The 22,429-nt window shown below is 40.9% G+C and overlaps 1 protein-coding gene across 1 annotated transcript in view; it reads right to left on the bottom strand.

Annotated features, from left to right (window-relative positions):
- OTOA (otoancorin) overlaps positions 1-18,472 on the bottom strand; it is a 32,930-nt gene extending 14,458 nt beyond the window's left edge. The window contains exons 1-21 of the mRNA XM_027656698.1: positions 18,394-18,472; positions 18,036-18,064; positions 17,914-17,944; positions 17,793-17,820; positions 16,841-16,928; positions 15,817-15,948; positions 14,256-14,491; positions 13,957-14,060; positions 11,584-11,690; positions 10,998-11,137; positions 8,428-8,551; positions 7,854-8,069; positions 7,191-7,358; positions 6,740-6,880; positions 6,109-6,164; positions 5,612-5,729; positions 5,034-5,107; positions 4,347-4,482; positions 3,266-3,456; positions 1,730-1,823; positions 475-604 (exon numbers count right to left, since the gene is read on the bottom strand). Of these exons, the coding sequence (XP_027512499.1) occupies positions 475-604; positions 1,730-1,823; positions 3,266-3,456; positions 4,347-4,482; positions 5,034-5,107; positions 5,612-5,729; positions 6,109-6,164; positions 6,740-6,880; positions 7,191-7,358; positions 7,854-8,069; positions 8,428-8,551; positions 10,998-11,137; positions 11,584-11,690; positions 13,957-14,060; positions 14,256-14,491; positions 15,817-15,948; positions 16,841-16,928; positions 17,793-17,820; positions 17,914-17,944; positions 18,036-18,064; positions 18,394-18,472 (2,422 nt within the window). The remainder of the gene's footprint in view (positions 1-474; positions 605-1,729; positions 1,824-3,265; positions 3,457-4,346; positions 4,483-5,033; positions 5,108-5,611; positions 5,730-6,108; positions 6,165-6,739; positions 6,881-7,190; positions 7,359-7,853; positions 8,070-8,427; positions 8,552-10,997; positions 11,138-11,583; positions 11,691-13,956; positions 14,061-14,255; positions 14,492-15,816; positions 15,949-16,840; positions 16,929-17,792; positions 17,821-17,913; positions 17,945-18,035; positions 18,065-18,393) is intronic.
- Positions 18,473-22,429: the final 3,957 nt, after the last annotated feature.

The following is a 22,429-nucleotide window of genomic DNA, read 5'->3' as shown; positions in this document are numbered from 1 at the left end:
CACCATATGCTCATGTCTGGCAAAGGATTAACTACGTGCAATCTTTTGGCATAAGGGTAACTTGTCACCTTCACAGGTTTTTAATTCGAGGATTTTTACTTAGATTACAAAGGAAAGTAAAAATAAGTAAAAAAAAAAATAAACAAACCCCTCTAATTCAAATAATTCATCTTTTTCCTTTGTGCACTCAGAATCACTCCAGGAGATGCCTAATCATGCAATGCTGTAATGAAATTGTTTCAGCAATTAGTCACTGCATCATACAACCATGGGCAACAGAATGAAGACTCTCACTGCTTTTGCTAAAAGTCTGAATCTCTTTAAGTTACTCAGTGCTTTCTTTTTTATTATTCAGCTTCTCAGAATGCATTTGGTGACAAAGTGAAACAAAGTCTGTTTGAATTGTACCACCACAGCCCCAAATGGCCCCACTGTGAACCAGGCACTTTGCAGAGATAGCAGGCAAATACTGACCAGGTGTGGTGAGAGATGAGGGCGTGTTGGCAGTGGCATTGGAGACAGACTCAAACACAGTTGATAAAAGCTCTTCAGCTGAAGAAACTGGTCCAATTGTCTTTGCTATTTGTAAAATGATGTCTGGGAACTTCAAATGGGAAAAAAAAAGAAGAAGAAATAAGTCTTCTTTCTCCCTTTTAAAACACACCAATTTGCAGAGAAAGACTTGTTCAGACCTTAGCAAATCAGGGGTTAGTAACAGCTCAGCCTCCTTCCTATTGTGCAGATGTTTCAGAAGAGAGTAAATTGGCTGCTACTGAAAGGTCAACAGCACATTTGAGGGGGAAAAATTAGAAACAAAGCAAATTCTGAGTGATTCTCTCTCTTGGATGCTCTCTCAGTTTCTGGCAACACCTGAGCACTACCTGATTGGAGTCTGTGTCCAGACCCTCCTGGAAAAATGAATTCCACTATTCTGTATGGGCTTTATTTTGTTTGTCTTAAATTTGCCAGACAAGTGTAAGAATTGAGGATAGGGACCCAACTAAATGATGAGAAATAACTTTGACCTGTTTGCCTTCTTCAGGCTTTTTTTGAGCTCCCTCCTCCACCCTGCTAGACACCTTCCTTTCCTTTGAAGAGTCCTGTTCTATTTGGTCAATTATAAGTTTTACCTCCAATGGAAAAGTTGCTGACGGTGCTCACATATTTCTGCTGAAGAATGAATTCCTCATTCCAGTATAGTTTACTCCTATACATAAAAATTTTAAGCTCGTAGGAACTAAAGAGGGCAAAGAGACTCCAAAGTGCAATGCTGAGTCCATCAGTTATCATTCATGTGCCACACTGGCCCTGGGGCAAAGGGCTATGTGAGTAAATGCTAATTTGATCCATATGATCTCATTAATAACAGGATAAGAAACGTAACTTTTATGGTTGGAAGGCATGAGAATGGAGGAAACAAAACTGCAAGGTGTAAAGTACTAAAAATGAGTCTGTGTCACTATAAATTACCCATTTTTTCTATGTGACAATGTACAATTATCACTGTTCACGTGCAAATAATCCTTTATACTGACATTACCCTCAAGAAGAAATCTTAGTAATTTTTGATAGAGTCAAGAACATGTGAAACATTAACATGGGGTTCCTTGTCAGGAGAATTATTTACCTAATTTAGCATTCAGATTATATGATTTGGATTGCATGGTGATATTCACAAATTCAAATTTTAACATCTTTTATGAATTTAAAAGTTATAACAAAAGCATACCTTTTCAGCAAGGACATTTAATTCCTCCTTTGACAGAAGAGCTATGAATGGTCCAACATCTAATGTTGTTGCTGCTGTCCAGTTGTTTGAGGAGCTGAAGAAATATTTTGAAAAATTATATTAATGAAGAATGTTTACAATCAAAATGATGCTAAAACTTCAGTTTTTATCATACTTTATCATATAGGAAACACAGACACTTCTATGCCAACATGATGATTCATTGTTATTAGCATCAGACTGCATTTTCTCATCTCTCTGTGATATAAAGGGCATTAGTGGAACTCTAAATACACTCAGAGAAAGCCTTCAAATACGGCAGTAATGGAGCTCTCCCCCAACAGCCATAGTGTTTTTTGCATTACAGTGTTCAAGCAAGGAGAAATAATTCTTTTTTTGAAAGAAAATTTACCACTTTCTGTCAGGTTCATACTGCAGCAGCAGTAATGTGCAAAATGGTTATCAAAAGGGAAGTAGAAGCATCATACAGAGCTGACAAATGTTAGTCAATCCACTTGGTGGGTGACTTAATAAAGCACTTGGATAAGTAATTTTCAGCCTGGAAAAGCCTATAGGAGAACACAGTAACAAATCTGTTACTAGTTCATGTTCTCACAGAAAACTTTATTTGCTTTGTTGCTCCACTAGGAGGATGTTTGACTGGACAAATATTTTCAAAAAAACCTGATACAAAATAAAGTAAAATCTTATTTAGCACAGTGTGCCATGATTCAATAAAATTGATCTGTATCAAGATCAATGCAGAGATGGGATCTGGTGAGAGATATTTCTATTCTATCACCAGAAAAATGCTGACTTAGGAGGAAGCTGAACGAGCATCTAACATGATTAGGTGGATCAAGTGACAGCCTTTGGGTCTGAGGGGATGGTTAGAAACTATGCATTGTCTCCCTTTTCAAATGCAAGATACTTCTAAGAGACAATGCAAGAGAGAAACAGTGTATTCTTGCCAGACAGAGGACGGCTTTGTCCTTTGCATGACTGATACAGTGTGGTTCCAATCGCCCTCCTAATTGGAGCCATCAGTGACACCCAAGTGACACCCAACATGCTGCCCAGTTTTTAGCTTCAGATGGTTGAATTTATACCCCTCTGCTTCTTCTCTAGTTCTCTCCTATTGCCACAGATGCTTGCAGTCTTCTTCACTTGTCTTCTCACACCGAGTATCCCACTTCCATCTTCCCATTCTTTGCATTCCTGGGCCATTCTTTGCCTGTAACACCCTTTCTCTTACCAGGCCAGTGAGCCTGTTTGCCTGCCCCTCCTTATACTTTCTCTCCTTTTCCTCTGGGACTTGAGTCATGTAGGGTGTCCCTGGGGTTGTATTTTGTTCCACACCTATCACGTTACACACAAGAACAGAAATGTCATTCTAGTGGACAAGCCCCCAAGCTTGGCCAGTGACAGAAGCTGCTTTGTGCTGTTTTCACTGCAGTTCATCTGGGCAAAGCAAATGCTTGGTATCTGCATGGCCTGACCATCAGCAAGAGCAAAGTGGTGTATTTAATACCTTACCCATATAACTCAAGGAGTTTGTATTTAATTTCAGTCTTCTGCTCGTGGCTGAGCTGCTGGCAGAGTTTGAATTGATGGAGGGCTGTTGCCATTGCCTTCAGGGACACTCTGCCTTGTAGAAAGGCTGGAGGTAAGTGGCAGATTAGATTTCCAAGTAGGTCAACATCATATTCATCAGCCACAGAGCCGTTCTGAAACGAGAAGCATTTACCCTGTTGGCAGAGCTAACCTTGGCTCTTGCCCTGCATCACTCAGCTGCATCACAACTCATTTAAGCTCTGTGACCCTTTAAGGAACAAAGACACAACAGTTTGCACTGGCAACTTCATCTACGATTTCTGCTTAGACTGCCTTATGTTTTTTGCTTTTAGCACTGCAATTGGTGATATTTAATAAGCACTTCTCAGGGCTCTCGTTATTCTTTATTCCATACTGAAGCACACACAGAAAATGTGACCCCCCCACAGACCTGCAGAGGTGGTGCAGCTCTGCCTGGCAGCACAGCCCTCACCTGGCCCCTCGCAGCAAAGGGGCCCCAAGCTCTTGCTGTCAGAAGGCTGAGCTCTGAGGGGTTTCTCAAGCAGCTGCCAAAACACCAGGGATTATACAGCTGGTAGTATGTGTAAGGACAAGAATATTCACAGCTATATCAAAGAATAAGTTTCCCTTAAAAGCTGGTGAGTGCTGCAGCCCTCTGACAGCAGAAGTCCCAAATCCTCCCGGTAGCAACACCTCTCCCACGGAGCCTCCTGTGCCACACACAGCTCTGCAGGACTGGCACTGCTGGGAGCCAGGGGAACAGCTCCAGCTGCAAACTGCTCAGCTCCAGGCTGTCCTGGCCAGTTATCTGTGGTCAGCAATGACATTTCATGAGAACACTTTGTAACATGGATGGAGTCAAGGAAAATTGTTAAGGAAGCTGTAAAAAGGTTTCCTCAAGCAGCAACTAATAATATCGAAACAGTACATGAAAAAAAACCCAAAAGAATACAGATGGGTAAGTCAAGAACTTATGTAGTAGGTGAATCTCTCCATCCTCGTGGTGCCTCCTCCACTGCTGACCCCTCCCAGCCATACCCACCAAGCACTCCTGTACTTTCTGCAGGACAGCATTCCTTTTGTGATGGCCTGGATTCAAAAGGTCCATTTCAGTCTTCCCCAGACTTTCAATGAAAGGGACACACAAGGGGCCTGAAACGAACTCCAGGTACTCAGAACTGCAGAAAGAATTCAAACATCTCAGAATGCAAACCAGACCTTCATATACTCATAACCATACCCATAAAATCTGTGATGACACAAACATTTAGAGACAAGGCTGGACTTGAAAAATCATAAACTGGACAGGCCAGAAAAGTTGCAATTAATCCTCACCTTACTTTAATGCCCTTTTTGTACATTTGTTTTCCCTAAGGAAAAAAGCTGTCACTGAAAAGTTTTGCTAACTTAGAAAAATGTTTTAAAAACACACTGAAATGTTTTTAACCATACAGAACAATATGCTTCAGCAGCACCCAGTGGTTTTGACTTACATATCCACTCTCAAAGAAACCCTAAATAAATAAGGAAAACAAATCCAGAATTGTGACAAAAATAGGCCACACTAAAAGACACCAAATATTACCAACTTTCACTTGACAGAGACTTTGCCTACAGTCAGTGATCACTTTTGATAAATTACCATTTCTTTGAATCATCAGTTTTTTTAGGACTGAAGAGATTATTTAAAAAGCGTTCAGAACTTAAGATGTAGTAAGATGTAACTCACGGAAGCACCAGTAAGAGGAAGGGAGGAATAGATGCATTGGATACCTTCCAAAACTTCCAAGCTAAACAATTAACCTAAAAGCAACAAAAATTTAGGAACTTAAACATCTGGCAATTCTGAGGAAGAATAAAAACATGGCTTGTTTATTACAGCATATAAATTAGCATACATAAAACTGTGCATATTATCTTCAAAGAGTATTTTTCTTCGGCTTTTTTTAGAGTTTTTTTTTCAGACATCAGAGATGAAGCATCCTATATTTGGGTGCATGAGAGCATTTGTATGTTTTCAAAACTTCTATATATTTCCAAACAGATTACTCATGAATTAACAAGTCAGAAGGGCTGTAGAAATTTCTTGCAATTTGTAAGTGGCAAATGAAATTGTCAAAATGAAGTATGATAACAGAAAAATTCACACATAAAAGATTTAAATAAAATATGCTAACAGACAAGCTGACACAGACAAGATTAAAAAAAAAAAGAAAGTAAAAAGAAAATTGAATGAACCTAATTCTAATTTACCTAGTTTGGATATTGGGTAGTATGTTTATCTAGACAAAGTGTTGTTGGTTTTACCTGATATGGAGAAAGCAGATGAAGATTCATTTCAAAGAATTTAAAGTTGTTTAAAAATATGTCTGTGCCCATACTTTCAATGAGTTGACAAGTTACTCCTTTCACAAGCTGTCCTGTGCTGATAGGAAAAGCAAATTTCAATCTTTTGAATATTTAAGCAGGATCTAGTCCTTGCTCCCCACAACCCTGCCCTAAGATACAGTTTCTTGGCCACCTCTCTCTCCTGTTTCTTGTAACTGAAAGGCTAAATTGAAAGTAAAACTGCAAACAAATTGAAAAATACCAACTAAGCCTTAAAATAGCCAAACCTCTGCAATGCTTTGAGCCCGATTTTGGATTTGGAGACCCTTTCTAATGAGGAAGGTGAATTATCCTGTGGTATCCAGGAATGACTAAACTTAAGACAGTACAAAATAACCACGTATGGTTTACCTTGAAGTTGCTCTTATGACAAAACTAGTCTTAAACCCCATTTCAAAGGAGACTATAATCCATACCTTAGAAGGTCAACAGGATAGTTTTTCTTAGACAGTAATTCATACAGATACAAAGCCTGAAATAAAAGCCACCATACTTAAAGTTAAGTTTAGTTAATCCAGTTGTAGGACACAATGACTACTGCAAGGTTGATGTACTCTTAGCTCTCTTATGTACCCTACAGGCACTTCTATGATCCAGCCTGGCCAACCACAAGAGGTTTGGCATCCAGTGTTGAATTTCTTCTTCACAAGGCAAGATATGGCTGACTGGTGTTATGGGATGATGTTAAACCTGGCCATGGCCCACAGACACTGAATAACTTGGGTTTGAGGGGACCTCTGGAGATCATCTGATCCCAACTTTCATCTCTCTGGACAGAGTCAAAGAGCTGACTGTATATGCAAATGTCTATTATACAGTACTGGAAAGAGAAAATTTACATGGCAGAATCTTGGGGACCTAAACTCAGCATATTAATGCTTCCCTTTCCATAGCTTTGTTTCATAATGCTGCCTAGGCTCTGAAATCCCTCTGGTTGTTTATGTCAAGATATATTTGAGGCAGTTCCTTCCTTTCACCTATGTTCCTTTTCCAGTTCTTCCATCACGCTGAATTGCAGGGGAATGGGAACTGCATAAGAATTTTTACCTGGCTTTTTCTTAGTTCTTTTTCTTTCATTACTGAAGAACTATATCCAGTCTGCTTCCATAAACCTGAAAGAGATACTTCTTTAAAGAAAGCTCCTTGTATCTCTTTGACTGATGAAGAAAAATCTCCAGATGCAGCTATCTGAAAAGAGGAACACAGAATGGCATTTCAGAACTGATGCTTAGATTTACAGGATTTGCCCTTCTTCCTATTCTGTGTAATATTTCTCTTAAGAGGATAAAGGAAAAACATGACAGTATTAAAAATGCAACGGAAATAAGCAAGAGAGAGCCTTCCAAACACATGTGGTGTTCAGAAAAAATCCTCTGGAAATGTTAACCTCTGAGCTAAAGCACACATTCGGTGGCAACATTTTAAATCATGCTCTGCATAGCTGGTGACTGTGCTCTTGTGCAGAGAGAACCTGCTACACACTGGAGTTTATCATCACCTTCCTGAGGATCCCTTGTTGTTGGGCAGGAGATAAGTCAGACAAGTGCTGGGATGTTGTGCCTCGAATAAGCTGGGAGAGCTCCCCTGGGTTCATGCTGTAGAGGGACTGGGTGCTGATGCCCGTTACCAAAGCACCCATTTGACTGACATTATGGAATGATAACACCTGCAGAGAGAACAGCACAAACAGGAAGTTTTCTGGCTGGAGGACAGCAGATATATTTAAAAGCAGAAGTCAATAAATAAATCAAAACTATTACTGTCGAACACTTAATACATTTCTTGCCTGGGGATGCCCTTTCTGTGTCTGTCCAGAGAGCAAATGTGTGAAGTTTCCCAGAGGGTCCTTTTTCTGAAACTTTGGCAGGACCCTGATTCCTTGCATTATTGTATATTTGAATATACAGTCTGAGACCTCTGATCATGCAAATTCTGCTTAGGGCAGTGACAGACACAAAATAACATACACAACTGCCAAATACAAACATTCCTTTTCTCTGTTACACTAGAGAATTACTTTGGGAGGTACAGTCTTGGATGTTTTTATTTGATTTAAACACATTTTTCAGACCACTAACTTTTCAAAATCTATGGTTATTGTTGAGAAAAAAACATTTCATTTTTAAAAACAGGAGGTATGAAAGCTGTTATCACAAGGTACCTTTTCATAAGAGAGGTATTTACTGGATAAAATCATAACTTGGCTCTTTGCCCAGCCAGAGACTTGGTTTAATGTTGCAATAGCATTATGCACTGCTTCAGGTGACAGAGATTCCAGCTGACTTGAAGTTAGTCCGACCACAGCATCTGACAGAGATCCAAGGGTATCATTCAATGTCTGGTTTTGCATGGCAATGTTCAGGAGTTGGGATTTGAGCTAAAGCAAACAAAAAGAGCAGATGGGAAATAAAAACCTGCCAAGAACCAATTTCCACTATCACCCAAAACACTAACTGGAGTCTCTGGAATAGTCATTGGCAAATATTCAGTGAGCACACACTTAATAAAATTTCAAAAATAGAACCACAGTTGTGAAAGGAATATGGAGCAGCAGGAAATAGAATGACAAAAGAATGAGCACCTAAAATGGACTTCTATTCTTTGCATTCTTGAGAACTATTTTCCCTTATTTCTTAGATCACAGTGATTTTTCACTCTTTTCTTCTCTTATTCAAGAAAGTCCCTCCTCCTCTGTTTTCAGAGTTAGGTTAGGCAAGAATAAATACCACACCCACCTTGTGAACCTCAGCCTGGAAACCTCTCAGTTGATTGCATTTAATCATTTGATGAAGTAAAGCCCGGGCCACAGCTCCATCCATCTGTTCCAGGTCATCATAAAAGCAAACCAATAAACCCAGCCTATGGAAAAGAGACACATTAGCTGACTTCTGACATAGGAGGTGTGACCCTTAGGAAAGGGAAACACAGAATGTTACACCCTACTTGTGCTGAGAACTGGAGTCATTTCTGTCTGTCACTTGTGCCTTCAACTACAATCTTTAGAACTTACCCAGCCTGAGACTGGGGTATGAGACACATGCAGTGGCCTCTGTATTCAGCTGAACTCTACCTGGATTGCTTGTGCTGCTGAAAACTTAACTCTCCTGGTTCCATTTGTCCATGGCTGGATTCTCCTAGTTAACAACTCCACTCACCTTAGCAGTATAATCTTGAAAAGGATGGAGGGCTATTTTGAAATCTTTGGAAGTGGCTGCTGAGTTCTCATCTGGGTTGACTGGATGTTTTGAGTTCTAAATCCCACATGGATTTCACAGGCAACATAACTCTCTCAGAGCAGCAGCTAGAGCATTACGTGGCCTCTTCACTGTTTCAGGTTTAACCAAAGTCTGCTGTATTTCACATCAAACACACGACTGATGGGTGGAGATCCGAACAGTTCAACACCAGTTAGGAGAAGGCATGCCAGAATTCCCTGCCCCTGTAGTGCCAGCACAGCAGCCTGCAAGGCCATGTTGTGGACCAGATGTGGAGCTCATGCTCCTTCACAGGACCTGTGCTGTAATATTTAAGTCAACATTTCCATTAACCTCTGTAAAGTACAACCACAGCCACAGCTGGTGGAGAGAAGCAGCCACACCACCAAGGGGAAGTGCCTGTTGTAGGTGGCCTTTTGACTTAGGCCTTGTGCTTATTTAGTGCCACTACCTGCAGCCCTGCAAAGAAAGAGCTTGGAATTGCAGATCACTCTTGCTGGACTTTGAACTTTATAGTGATGGTGATGAACTTGTTTGTAGGAACCCTGAATCGATTCCCTGTACCTGTAAAATCTTAGTCTTTGCTTTCATAATTTACAGAGAACAAGAACCTCAAAGATGTGGCAAAAGGCCAGCTTTTCTGCAGCAGTCCCTATTTTTTAACAATTCAAAGAGGCATAGGTACAGTCTGGGCCATAATGTCCAAATCAACACCCGACATTGCTGCAGCACTATCACAAACTCAGTGAAATTCTGCAGCACAGAAAGGCTTTTATTTCCTCTATTCCCTCAACAACAACCTGCTAGAGATATAACAATATACTGCTTGAGCAGCCCATCTGAATTCATGGGACATCATCAAACCAACATACAAATCAAAGAAACATCTGTAAGAGCATTTTTATAACAAATAATTACCTTCCAATGCATTACTGCATACCCACCAAGAGCTCTTCATCTCCTTTGGGATTAGCAACAATGAATAACACTACTTCTTAAAAGTAAAAGTGCATTTAAATCACCAGTACGGTTAAAATGAGTAATATAAACTAAGTGTGTTGTAAAAATGGAATATATTAAGGATTATGGAGCATGACATTTTCCTCCTCTGTGAGAATGTGGCAGCTCTTTTGAGTGACAAAATCATTTCTAAGATTTCTGACACTGAAATTTAGAGCGTGGGCATAATTCTCCTCTCGCTTACACCTCCGACAGTGAGCAATGCTTCAGGGAAGCCAGAGCTGCACTGCAGAGCAACGACAGGAGCTCTGAAGCCATAAAGCATATTCTCCATTACTTTAAAACTCCAAGGTATCCCCCAAGGAGACTACAAATAACTTCAGACAGTGGTGTCTTGGGACTAAATACATCCACTGATCCGACAGTGTGAATGTAAATGTGGAGCACGGCGCTTCCTCGCAGCAGCTCACACTCTCTGCCTCTTTGTGAGCAAGACCAGTTTGTTTTGGTTTTTTTATTAAAGTTAGTTCAGTGCTGGTTTGACAGCCCTGAAAATGCAGTTTCCTGCTTACACACCTAACAGTCACACATATGTAGGCATAGCTCATGTCTGCCCTGCAGGACAAAGAGGACAGCAGGGCTGGATTTACAGCTCCTCATTTTGTGGCCTCTCTGGTGACAACCACGTCAGTTAAAAACCACCTGCAGTCCTGGCTGGCATGAGCTAAGATTTCCTCCTTCAATCCTAACTGTAATATGACTTCCACAGAACAACTCCACCTTCTGTGATCCAAACAGCCAAGACAACTCATGCCCTGCTATCCCAGTTTATTTTACTGCTGCACTGTACAACGTGACGGGTCCCAAAAATACTGCTGTAGTCTTCCTACTAATACTACAGGCATCTCCTCACTGTGCAGCAGGAGACAAAGCATTAGCTAATTAGGCACACCTCCAAAAAATCATAAAGTAGCAATTCTTCACTGTTGCTAAACAGGGCTGGATTTCAGCCTAGATTTTCCTGCTGGAAGGGAAAAGCTGTGCCATATTGCTTATCGCTCCTCTCTTTTCTCCTTACTTATTCGTTCCATCCACACACAGCCATAAAAGAAAAAGAAAAGCAGTCTTGCCTGTAGATGGTTGAAGTGTTCCTCATATCAAATCCTGATGAGTTTATCCTCTCCAGGAAAGCCTGTGCAAGCTCTGGTGTGATATCATACACCGTGTCCAGCTGCTTTGTCGCGTTGTCGTAGCTAATGAACAGTCTGATCTGAGCAGCACAAACAGAACCATGCAGCAGCATTGTGAAACAATTGCATCCAATAAAATCTATGTTTGACACACTAAATTAACTGACCCCATTCATGTTGTTGAGAAAGGAAGAAGATAGATTTGGATAACATGGTATTTTTGAAGACAAAGCTGAGTGAGTGATTTGAGCGATTCTCTGCCAAACTGTCAAATAATTTGAGGGCTTCCATCATTGACCCCTTTCAGCAGAAGCCACATAATACTGATACAGATAAATAATTATATACTAATTATAGGCACTTTAGAATTCCAAATATAAAAGAATGTTTGTAAACAATACACTTATATTTGCTCTTTAATTAAAATATATAAAGTTTTTTCATGTTTTAGTTTGCATTTGTGTTCATATTGTTTGTAGCCGACATCACTTTGTAATGACATATCCAACCACACTTTGTTACTTACTTCACTGAGACTAATTTTCAGAATTTCTTCTAATGGGAGATGGACCATGAATCTTCCCAAAATCCATAAGCTTTCTGCACTGACCCAAGAAGTTGATTCATTGAAGTCTGTTTTGTACAAATAAATACTTACTGCAATGTTAAGAAAGTTATCGTTTTTCAAAGATATTGTACCCAGTATATTGTTACTGCTAAACAATCAAAAACAATCAGAAAAATCCTAAAAGCAGAGAGAGTCAGGTTCCCTCTGTTGGCTACATTTTAGCACCACGTTTTTATGAGCCCATACATTTTTTAATGAAAATGAAATAGTATTTCAAATGTCTCAGATTTTCTTGTATGAAAACATTAATGTTTTATGTTGTCGAAATAGAAAATGGATAAAGTGTGGGACAGGAAAAATTTAACCAGTAATATTAAATATGGAGCAGTATTTTTTAAATTCAGTTTCCCTAATCAATTATATTATTTAAGAACATCAGGAAGGCATGATACTTTGTAACACTATATATATCATATATTGTTATTGATGATGCCATTTATTTCAGCAATATGCAATAGCAATAACAGAGAAAATGAAAAATGGTTCAAATACCTCTATGGAAATAGGTTGGCAAAAAATACAGAATACTGCATAACAGTTAAAAAAATGGCATTCATTTAGTAACATTCTCCCAAGGATTGTAAATGAAGTCAAGATCCAAATATCCCTGAGAAATAAAGTATTTATGGACTCTGAGCCACAGACTGTTTTCTCCAAGGTATCATAATTTGGATGGCTCAGCGTGTGATACCTCTGAACACATTCCTTGGCAGTGCTGATACCCACAACTCTGTTAGAATAAAATCATCAGGGCACTTTGAAGAGTTTTCAGTATCTGAAAAAACATCACCCTTTATCTAGCAGAAGCTGAAGGACCCCATTTAGTGCTTTTTTTGAAAGCACAGATCTAAGCCCCTTAACTGAGACAAGATGATGCTCCCAGCAGACCTGTCAGGCCTCTGGTTTTTAAGGTGATATCACTTCCCATTATCAGGGATGTTACGAGACTTGAAAGACATGACAGAAGAGTTAAAGAAAAACGAGCACAGTTTAAGGACATTGACTGTGGCCTTTAGCAGAACAGAGCTGCAGGTACCAACCGTGGTAGGTGTGATCCCCAAAAAATGACCCCTTTCCCAGGTGGTCCCAGTGCTACCCACACAGAAAGTGAATAAATCACACTACTGCAGGACTCTTATGCTGTCCTGCCCTCTGTGCTGTGGCCTGTGGCGTGGATTGACCACACCTGCACTGCTTTTGGCAGGGAAGCAGCAACCAGGAGGTAAGAGAGGCACATTAATTCTCAGCCCCTCCCTGGGTGATCTTCCACACCCTGAGGGTTCACTAATGCTCCACACACAATCCAAGGTGACACTGAGGGATTTTCCCAGGACTGCTGAGTATCACCAGGCAAGTTCTGCATCTTTGCTTCCCCAGCAATGCCCTGGCAGTAACACCACCACACAGCAGTGTCATCAACTTCCTCCCTATGACTCAATGTGTTACCCCGATATTTTGAAACAGCTGAAGACCCAGGGGACAAATTTAGCTCCACTGAAGCAAATGGGCATTTTGCCCTTGATTTCCAGGGAAAGGGGAGGAACACACACATCCAGAAGTCTAAAGTGCTCACAGGACAGCGCTGCTGGGATGTTCAGTGAAAGGCAGGCAGTGGCTCTGATGGTTCAGAGCCCTCTCGTGAAGCCTGTCCTGCACTGGCATGGCTGTGGCACAGCTGTTCAAGGCACATTAACCAGGCAAACAGATGTGGTAAAACGCATACAATCAGAATTAATTGTGTTTTTATCTAGTCCCTTTTCTGACCAAGTCAGTGCCATGTGCTTTCACAACATCTTGCATTTCTTTTGTTTTTAAGCAGTGCATTGGCTAATGTACCCTGAGCCAGAGCTATTTTTTTAGTTCCTAAGAGGTGTTCAGAAGTGAACAACACACCTTGGCAGAGCACCTGATCACTGTATCCTATTTCAGTCTTAGAAAAAGTACAGAGAGAAAAGATCAGAGTACTAGAAAAAGACTGAATATAGCTCTGTGCAGAAGAGATGAAGAGTCCATTGGTTGGACTCAATGATCTTAGAGGTCTTTTCCAACATTAACAATTGAATGATTCTATTCTACAAGAACAAACATCTGTGGAGAACTATTTGTCATCAGTAACAAATATATTACATTTACTGTATTCTGAAGAAAAGGTATTCTAGACAGCTACTCTTACACAGACGTGTTAAATTTGGGAAACAATTCAATACAATGGATAGGCCTTTGCTGACCTTTTTATGATAAGCAAGAGAAAATACTTTGTACATAACATACCACTCCTGTTATAGGATTTCTGTAGAATCTGCTTCATCCAGCCATACAGAGCTCTCTGAGTATTTGCTGAGGTTTTGTCATAGAGGTCCTTGAATAATGATGATCTAAGTGATACAAGGGCATGTTAGTTCTAACTAAGAGTTAACTAATGAGTTAACTCTTTATTAAAAAAAAAAAAACCACATGGAAAAATTATTTCATAACCAGCGACACATAAGCAGGAAGCTGTATCTGGAAAATAGACTGAGACCAGCAAATATGACATAGTATTAATTGTGTCTGAAAAACAAATGGCTTACAGGTTTCTGAAAGCATCCTCCAGCAGAATGTCTGGGAGGCTCCCAACGACATCAGGTTGGAGATAGTTCACTGCTGACACATGCAAAACCTGGCTTAGGATATCCACACAGTCCAAAGCACTCAGAGCCAGGAAGCATTTATCCAGTGTTACAAGGAACAAGGTCCTGTTTACTCCTGGGCTTTGAAAAATTCTCTCTCTAGTCTCATCCCAATCAAGAATAATATTTCCCGTTTCCTGCAAGTAACAAAGGGTTATAAGAACATCTCGTTGATTAATTCAATACATTGTTCATTTTGAGGCCTGACAGAGAGCATTCCACAAAGAATATGGTGCTGTTCACATGACAAATTCCTGCAAAACACTCCGTTTACATTACTTCAGATAATTCCTTTCTGGCACTGGGCAGAGAGCAGCTTGAGTTTTTTTTACAAAATCAAAATGAAAAACAGAAAAATAACCAAAATGGCTGAAATTATAGTGTGTGTTCCCATGAAAGAATTAATTACTTGAAAAATAAAGGGATATTGGAATTGAATCATTTCGTACATAATTTAATACACAGACATCTCTAGAACAGACCTTTTCCATGCAGTATCTCTTGCAGCTGTTACTGCAAACACCCCTTCCAGAAGAAGGGGCAATGTCAAACAGTACTCTGGGGATTCCCTGGGCACAGGTGCCATCTCACAAGTTGATGTGTCTAGGACAGCCTGTTCAGAGCTGACAGTCCTGGTGATTTACAGTTTATTGACAGGGCTCATGCTCTGCTGCCCTGGCTCCCAGTGTTCAGTGCACACCTGATCCGTGTGCTTTGGCAGCAGGAGCTGCCCCTCCATTGTTTGAACAGTGGATTATACAGTGTTTGCTCTGGGCAGTCACCTCACTTGTCTGAAGACAAGCTTTCCCTTTCTCCCAGGTCAGTCTCCACCCCCTCAGCGATGCCCAGGCTGGAGGCCCTTCCAGGGGCAGCAGGGAAGATCCAAGTGCTCTCACACCTCAGGCTGTGATCCCACCTGCACTGGAGATCCCCTCTGCAGGGACAATCCTCCCTGGGAGGCACCCACTGACTCTGAGCGAGGCTTTTCAGATGGGTCACACAGGAACACACCACAGAGACCAGCAAATCATTTCATGCTGCCTCCCCTCCATAATGTCAAAAGTTTGCTCACATGTTCCTATAACTAATTAACTAATTTCACCTTCTTTAGTCATCTTGGCTCTCTTTCCAGTCACTTCTAAGAAGAACATACTCCCTGAGAATAACTGGTCATACCTACCTTAGGTATTAGAGTAGGAAAATGATTCATTCTCTGGAGATCTGTTTCTCTCTACTGATGACAGTGAAAAATCCAAAGGATGACTTGCACTTGGCAGTAGACTTTTAGACAATAAGAATTAAATGAAGTAAGTCTATCCTAAGGAGAGGGGCTCCTGGAATCTAATGTGAGCCAGGTAAATAACTGCACAGTGTCCCCTGTGAGCCCCCCAGTCTGTCCCTCTCCCAGTTATCCAAACCACTGACTGCAGCTTTTCCTTTTCACAAGTACAAAGGGACTTACAAGATGCTCCCTCCTGCTGTTGAAGAGATACTTCATTGCAGTTTGGAACTGCTGCTGATCAAGTTGTTGAAATTCGGACAGTAGTTGCCTAGGCTGGTATAAAAGGTTCTTCAGGTAACTTTGTATGGACATCTGAAGTATAGAAAAACAAGTGTAATATACACGGAACTCATACTGTTGTACTGGGGGCACCTTTTACCCCCTGAAAATCTGTGCTCAAGAACTAAGTGCTTAGCTCCTGTACTGTCTGTGTTGTCAATGACCAGAATAACTATTCTCCACACAAACTGGAAACAAAAATAATCTAAATGTATTCTGAAAGACAATTATTTTCAAACCCTATTCTTGGCTTCATGAACAAGTCCTCTCCAAGGACCCTTTTAACAAAGATGCCTTAGTTTCTCACTTCATAAAACAAGAGTAATAAAGCTTTTCTGCCTCACACAGCAGAGTTGGGAAAATGAAAGTTTTAAAGAGCTAAAAAAAAAAATCAGGTATGTGTGCATATTATTATTACTTAAAAAAGGGAAGGAAATGTGCAGTTAGATGGGAGGAAAAGTCTGTAGCAGGTCATAAGCCAAAAATATTCTCTCGCACATCAACCTGCATTACCAGTTAACAATCTCATGTCTGTTTTGAAAAATCCAAGGGGAATCATAATGTTGGAACAGAAAGCTCTGTAAGGCTCATTAGCAGCAGACTGGAGTAAAATCCCTTCTAATTCCTGACAGAATTATTTCAGAATTGGTTTGGAATTTGTGTAGCTGCCTTTGCTTAACTTGCACTGCCACCAACAAATACCGACAGAGGAAAAGCAAAAAGATTGTTATTATTATTTCTGCCTTGCATACTCCTGCAATCTTAGGGGGAAAAAATGACCAAAAACCCTATTCTTATTTAGCTGCTAGACTCTAGATGTGTTAGCTACCTATATTATTGACTGCCTAGTTTTGGCTACAGAGATAGGTTGCTTTTTAAATTCCTTTCTGAATAAAAATTTTCATGCATTTTAAATGTCACAAACCTGGAGGCTGCTAAGAGTAAACATAACTTCCTGGGCATGAAAATATGCCATGACTTTTGTAAGCATATCTGCTGTCCAGACATTAGAACTGTAACAGAAAACAGGACCAAAAATGCCAGTAAAATAATATAACATGGAAAACAGCACATTACAAGAGTAAAAAAGAAAAACAAGTAGTGCTACTAACACCATAATGACATGAGTATTCAGCTTTTTGGCCTAAACAGAGTAATAGTTGATCTATTTAATGCAATGAAAATACATGGTTCAATGAAAAATGGAATTAATGTTATGGTTTTTTTCATCTAATTCCACAAAGACCCACAATAATCTCAATTTTCCAGGGTGCTGCCATTAGTACCATCTTCAGGATGTGCTTCCTGGCACCCCTTATGCCTGTTCTCTGCTTGTAGAAAGCCCAGGGAGGAAGGTCTGCTGCCTCTCCCTCGGCAGAGTCATTAATTTCAGTGTCTTCTTTACACAACCACTGATTTTCACAAAATACGTAGGAGTGGAATGGCCTTTGAGGCTCATACAGTTCTTTCCAATTTAGACAAAATTAGCAAATAATTCAAAAGTCACCAGGAGCTGGAGGATGGGGGGATTGGGACTGAAAGAGGGAGGTGGACAGAAAGCTGGAACTGCACCCAATTTCCTTAAGCGGCCATTCTGACACATATGAACAAAGTTAATTATCAGAACTTTGAAAACTGCAGCAGGTATTTATCCTCAGCCTCATTCTATGCATGTTGGGTTTTTTTTTTCTCTTTTGTGAAAAACAGCTTTTCCCATGTTAAGAGGAAATGCTCCTCCCAGGAGATCTAAATCAAAGTAATCATATGTGGCAATGTCATTCTATCCATAATGTCCCAGTTTCTGTGGAAATGAAACAGATCATATCTGAAGTGCAAGATAATAGTGAAAAATCAAGCTGGTGAGAGTAATACATTACCTTTGAAAATTAAGTATATCAAGGAGGGCTGCACATGAAAAATGGAACATAAAAAGTTATGGTGAGATACTGAGTTTTAATTCATTTTAAAAGTGTAAGTGGGAACAACTTTGTACATTACCATTCAGATATTTCCCAGTTATTATTTCCTCCTATGGAAAAAATTGTAAACATATGTAATAAATTATTATTTTTAGATTATAATATAAAATGTTAATAGAAAGATCAAATAAAAATACTTACGAGAGCTTTGTGTAATAATGGAGGCAAATCTGTAAGAGATTATCCCATTACTAGAAGTTAATTTAATGTTTTGTCCTTTTGTGTTACACAAAAGGACAAGTATTGTATGCAGTGATCAAAACTATATATACATATATAATTTATTTACAAGCATTTAATGCAGTTTTGAATAAATTTATTTACAGAAAAACAGTGAAAATAAAAGGCTATTAAATAATAATCAGTCTTGGTGAAATTCTTTGCTGGTATATCTCCATGAATTCGAATTGGTCCTAGTTCCTAAACAGTGCTGCATCTAATTTATTACACAGCTTTTTCCACCCAAGATACACTCCACAGACAGGAGTTCTGGTCTTACCTTCAGAGCTCTGACTGTGAATAATCTCAGCATGATTCACTGATATCAACAAGAAACATATCTTCAAAAGTCTGGACATTTCTTCTGGTGTTTATTAGAATCAAAAGACATTTGGATTGAAAAGGAAAATAGAAAGAACAGAGTCAAAAGGCAATATTCACCCCAAACTTTCATAGCTATAAATCAGAGACAGCCTATGTTGTGGAGTACAGATAGAGATCAGAACGTTCCGAAAGTGTTTGCTCCCAAGTTTTTAATTTAGATATTTTTCCAGGATAGAGATATATTTTATGCAAACACATGCCAAGTGTGGAGGTGCAGCCAGATTTATTTCCCTTTTACCAAGTGGCTTGTTTAATTTTCTTCCTGGTAGCACCATTTATTTAGTAAGTCACACTCCAGCTAAATACAACTTCAGTGCAGGTTTGTTAAAGCAAGAAAACAAATCCTTTTAAAATCAGATAAAATAGAAGAGAAAAAGAGGGAGTGAAAACGGAAATAATAAAGAAGCTCCAAGCAAAGCCTAAGCCTTTCCCAGCTCATCAGGCTGTGCCTGCATCATCCCTACAGACAGATCTGGGACCTCCATCTGCAGCTCTCTGAACTCACAGGGTCAGGGGTCTGGCCCTGTCCCTGCCCCTGGTCAGTGCAGGGTGCTCCAGGCAGGGAGGGGGAAGGAAAGCTCCCCTTCCCTGCTGCCAGAGCTCTGCAAAAAGGGAGAGACCGTCCTTCTGCTCTTTTGAAGCAGAGGGAGAGTGACACATTTGAGTGCAAGACCACGTCACTTCATTTAGATGGATCAAAGCTGCAGCCCTTGCACTCAGGAGAAGTTGTACCATCAGTGTCCCACCATCACCCCGGACACAGTTTTACAGAAGTAGATGGTTTAGTAGCTCTTGCCATCCCTGCTGCTCTGTGCTGTGTGGCAGAAAGGTCTCTGAAAGATAAATTAGCTGGAAGGGTAGTAAGGGGACACCCAGAGCTTTTCACTGGAGCGTCACAGACTGGCAGTCTCACAGTTGTCCTAAACAAAATGAATCTGTTGCTTTGGGTCTAGTTCCTGCAGGACAAGGATCCACACTGCAGTAATGCCACAGGATGGAAAGGAAGCTGAGACTGAGCAGGTCTCACTCACAGGAGTTTCTGCAGCCACGTCCCCTCTGCCCTTAAGTTGCTTTAATCCACATTGTACTGAGCTACTGCAGAGAGGATCTTCTGCCTCTGCACCCTCAGCCTGTCCCTCTGCTCAGCCCTGAGTCACCACCCCCACAGGTAAAACCATTGATTAATCTGATATTGGATGATGCTCTACTCCACAGATCACGGCTCCTTAGCTGGGATTAGTCACTGATTTTAACAAATGACACAGAGGGCCCCACTGGCCAACTTGGCTCTGACCCTGAGATGACTTTGTTAGGTTTTCTCTCCCTTTCCCTCATTTCAAAGGTTTATCTGCAACACACTGAATTTCTGCATTTCCTTTTGTTGCTGAGTCTGGATCCATTCTCGCTCTCTCTTTTTTTTTTTTTTCAAAGTTCTCTGCCACAGCTTGAGTTACAGATCTGAACATTTGATAAATACGAACTCCTTTCTTGGTTTGTTTAATCTCATGTATCAAGGTGCTCTTTTATGAAAACCTCTTTCAACAGCCTCCAGCAATACTTCAGTCTATTGCAAATACTTAACTCCAGTCTTGTAACAGAAGTGACTCAAACTGACAGATGATGAAAAATTTAAACATTAGACTTTAAGAACTATCGCCTCTGTCTTGTTTTTACACACACTGAAACCCTTTTCAGCTATTCTTTTGGGAGCACCACAGTACATGTCTCTCATTCAGATATATCTGGTTTCCTACACAATGAACTCACTTGTATTTGTTTCTGCCTTTGCCCTATTAATTTTGCAGTTAGGTTTGATTACTCTGCATAGTTTAAATCATGCTTCCAATGTCTGTCCTGATTTTATTCCAATTCATTCACTTTAATCGGGAGCGTATTTCAATTAAAGCATGCTAACTCAATATATAAGGAGATAAAATACTAAGGAAAGTCCTTTTTCATCCTGACTAATTCAGGCAGACAAATCAGCAGGTGCTGGAAGAAGTCTGCTGTGAAACAGCCCTGCTTGGTAAGACAATCTGTGGGAAATAGTTCCTTTTGTCAGTGAAACTAAGTCTGCAGTTCACTGCAGCTTTCAGACAATCCCAAATCACTCTGTGGGGATCTCTTGCAGATCCTATCCAGCATTTCCCCAGAGATTGTTCCTTGCATATGCTGTGATTAGATCTATGACAAGTCACCCTTAAAGAGCTCCCAGACCGCCTTCTCCTCTTGCTCCCTAAACAGCCGCTCTCCCATGTACAGAAATCCTAGACATTTTATCACCCTCTCCAATGCAGGTGCTGCCTTATCTGAAGTTGGATAACCAGAAAGCTGACCTCATAATCACAAGTCTTGCTGATAAGCCCTTGCACTGCCAGTGCCCACCCCTGCACCCGGGCTCTCAGCACCTCTGACAAAAACCCCACATGCAGTGAGGGAACCCACAAGGGGTCCAGGCTGGAAAGGGAGAGAGGGGAGGGCAGAAGAGAAGGAGACTGTGAGTTCTTGGGGAGAGCCAGGGCCCCGGAGCACTGTACCTGCCTCTGCTGTGTGCGCCTCCTTCCCAGTACCTGCAGTGCCAAGAGCTGGGCGGCTCCAGGCAGGGACCCTGAGAGCAGGGGCAGGGACAGGGGCCAGCACCGCCCCAGGTGTCTGCCCAGCAGCATCGGCCTTCAGCCAGAGGGGAGGGGAAAAACCTCCTCTGTGGGGGGCTCAGAGGGCCAGGGACTCCCACGGCAGGTAGGAGAGGATGTTTCCCCTCCAGAGATGAAGAGACCTCAAGGAGCTGCGTGGGGATACCCAGGGCTGGGCTGGTGCTGCCCTTCTCCCCCCATCTCCCCACCTCAAGCACGGGCAGGGGGCCCTGGGCTCCTCAGAGTAGAACATGAACTGACCTGGGGTCACCCAGCAAAAGGGGGCTGTGGTTTCATGAGACGAAGTTGTTCTGACTTTGTGTTGAAAGTTTCTGGCTAAATCACACCCTTGCACAGCATCTTCTTCCTGTGATGCAACACATCCAGTGCCACCTTGACAGAACACACAGTTTAGTTACTCTCCAGGGCAAGACACTACACATTAGTGAGACCACCAAAGGACAACTCACACACTTGTCTCCCACAGCAGGACAGGAACAGCAGAGGGACAAGGCAGGACCTCCAAACCTGGGAGTAATGAATTTGGACACTGGAATTGCAACACTTGTCCCCTTAGATGACATTTTAAAGTATTTTGGGGAATTTAATGAACTACTGGACTCGAGTTTCTTTGCATGGGCTGTGAGCAGGTATTAACTGCACTCAAATGCTCCCTCAAGGCCTGAAAGGAGAAGGAAGCCCCTTTCCTGACACAATGAGCTGCACTGCTCTCCTTCCCTCACAGGGAACTCTGGCTTTACAAATTCAGGTGTAGGTACAGTCCTCTCAGAGTTATTCTGTTTATTCGACAGGACTAAGCAGGTTTTCAACCCTGCCGAATTTAGGCTTTCTTGTAGAAAGCTTTTCTCCATTACTGCTTGTGTTTTAATTCCTCATCTCAAGTGTAAGAATACTTGTTTAAATAGAGTGAACAAAGTAGATCATAAGAAAGAATAAAACAAAAACCTATTATTTACATTGCACCTTCTGTCCCAAAACATCTCAAAGCTGTTACAAACTGAAGTTTTAAGTGACAGGACTAAAAGATGAGAGACATGAAATGCAGTCCCTTGTGTGATTTTTAACCAGTGGGATTAAAACACTTAAGTACCTTTTAAGAAGTTTGTCTTAATACATATTTGCTACTTTAAGCTAAATTCATTACACATTAAAAAACATTTTCCCACTACTAGGTGAGTACAAGATGAACAGAGGACAAATTAATGGATTCACTCCAGAGCATACATAGCTCATTCTCCCAACAGACAAATCTCATTGTACTATGTGCAAAAATTCAAC

The sequence above is a fragment of the Corapipo altera genome, unplaced genomic scaffold (assembly GCF_003945725.1).
Source record: "Corapipo altera isolate COAL_440 unplaced genomic scaffold, ASM394572v1 104, whole genome shotgun sequence".
Taxonomy (NCBI): domain Eukaryota; kingdom Metazoa; phylum Chordata; class Aves; order Passeriformes; family Pipridae; genus Corapipo; species Corapipo altera.
The sequence above is the reverse complement of the archived record's forward strand: the minus strand, read 5'-3'. Positions and strand labels throughout refer to the sequence as shown.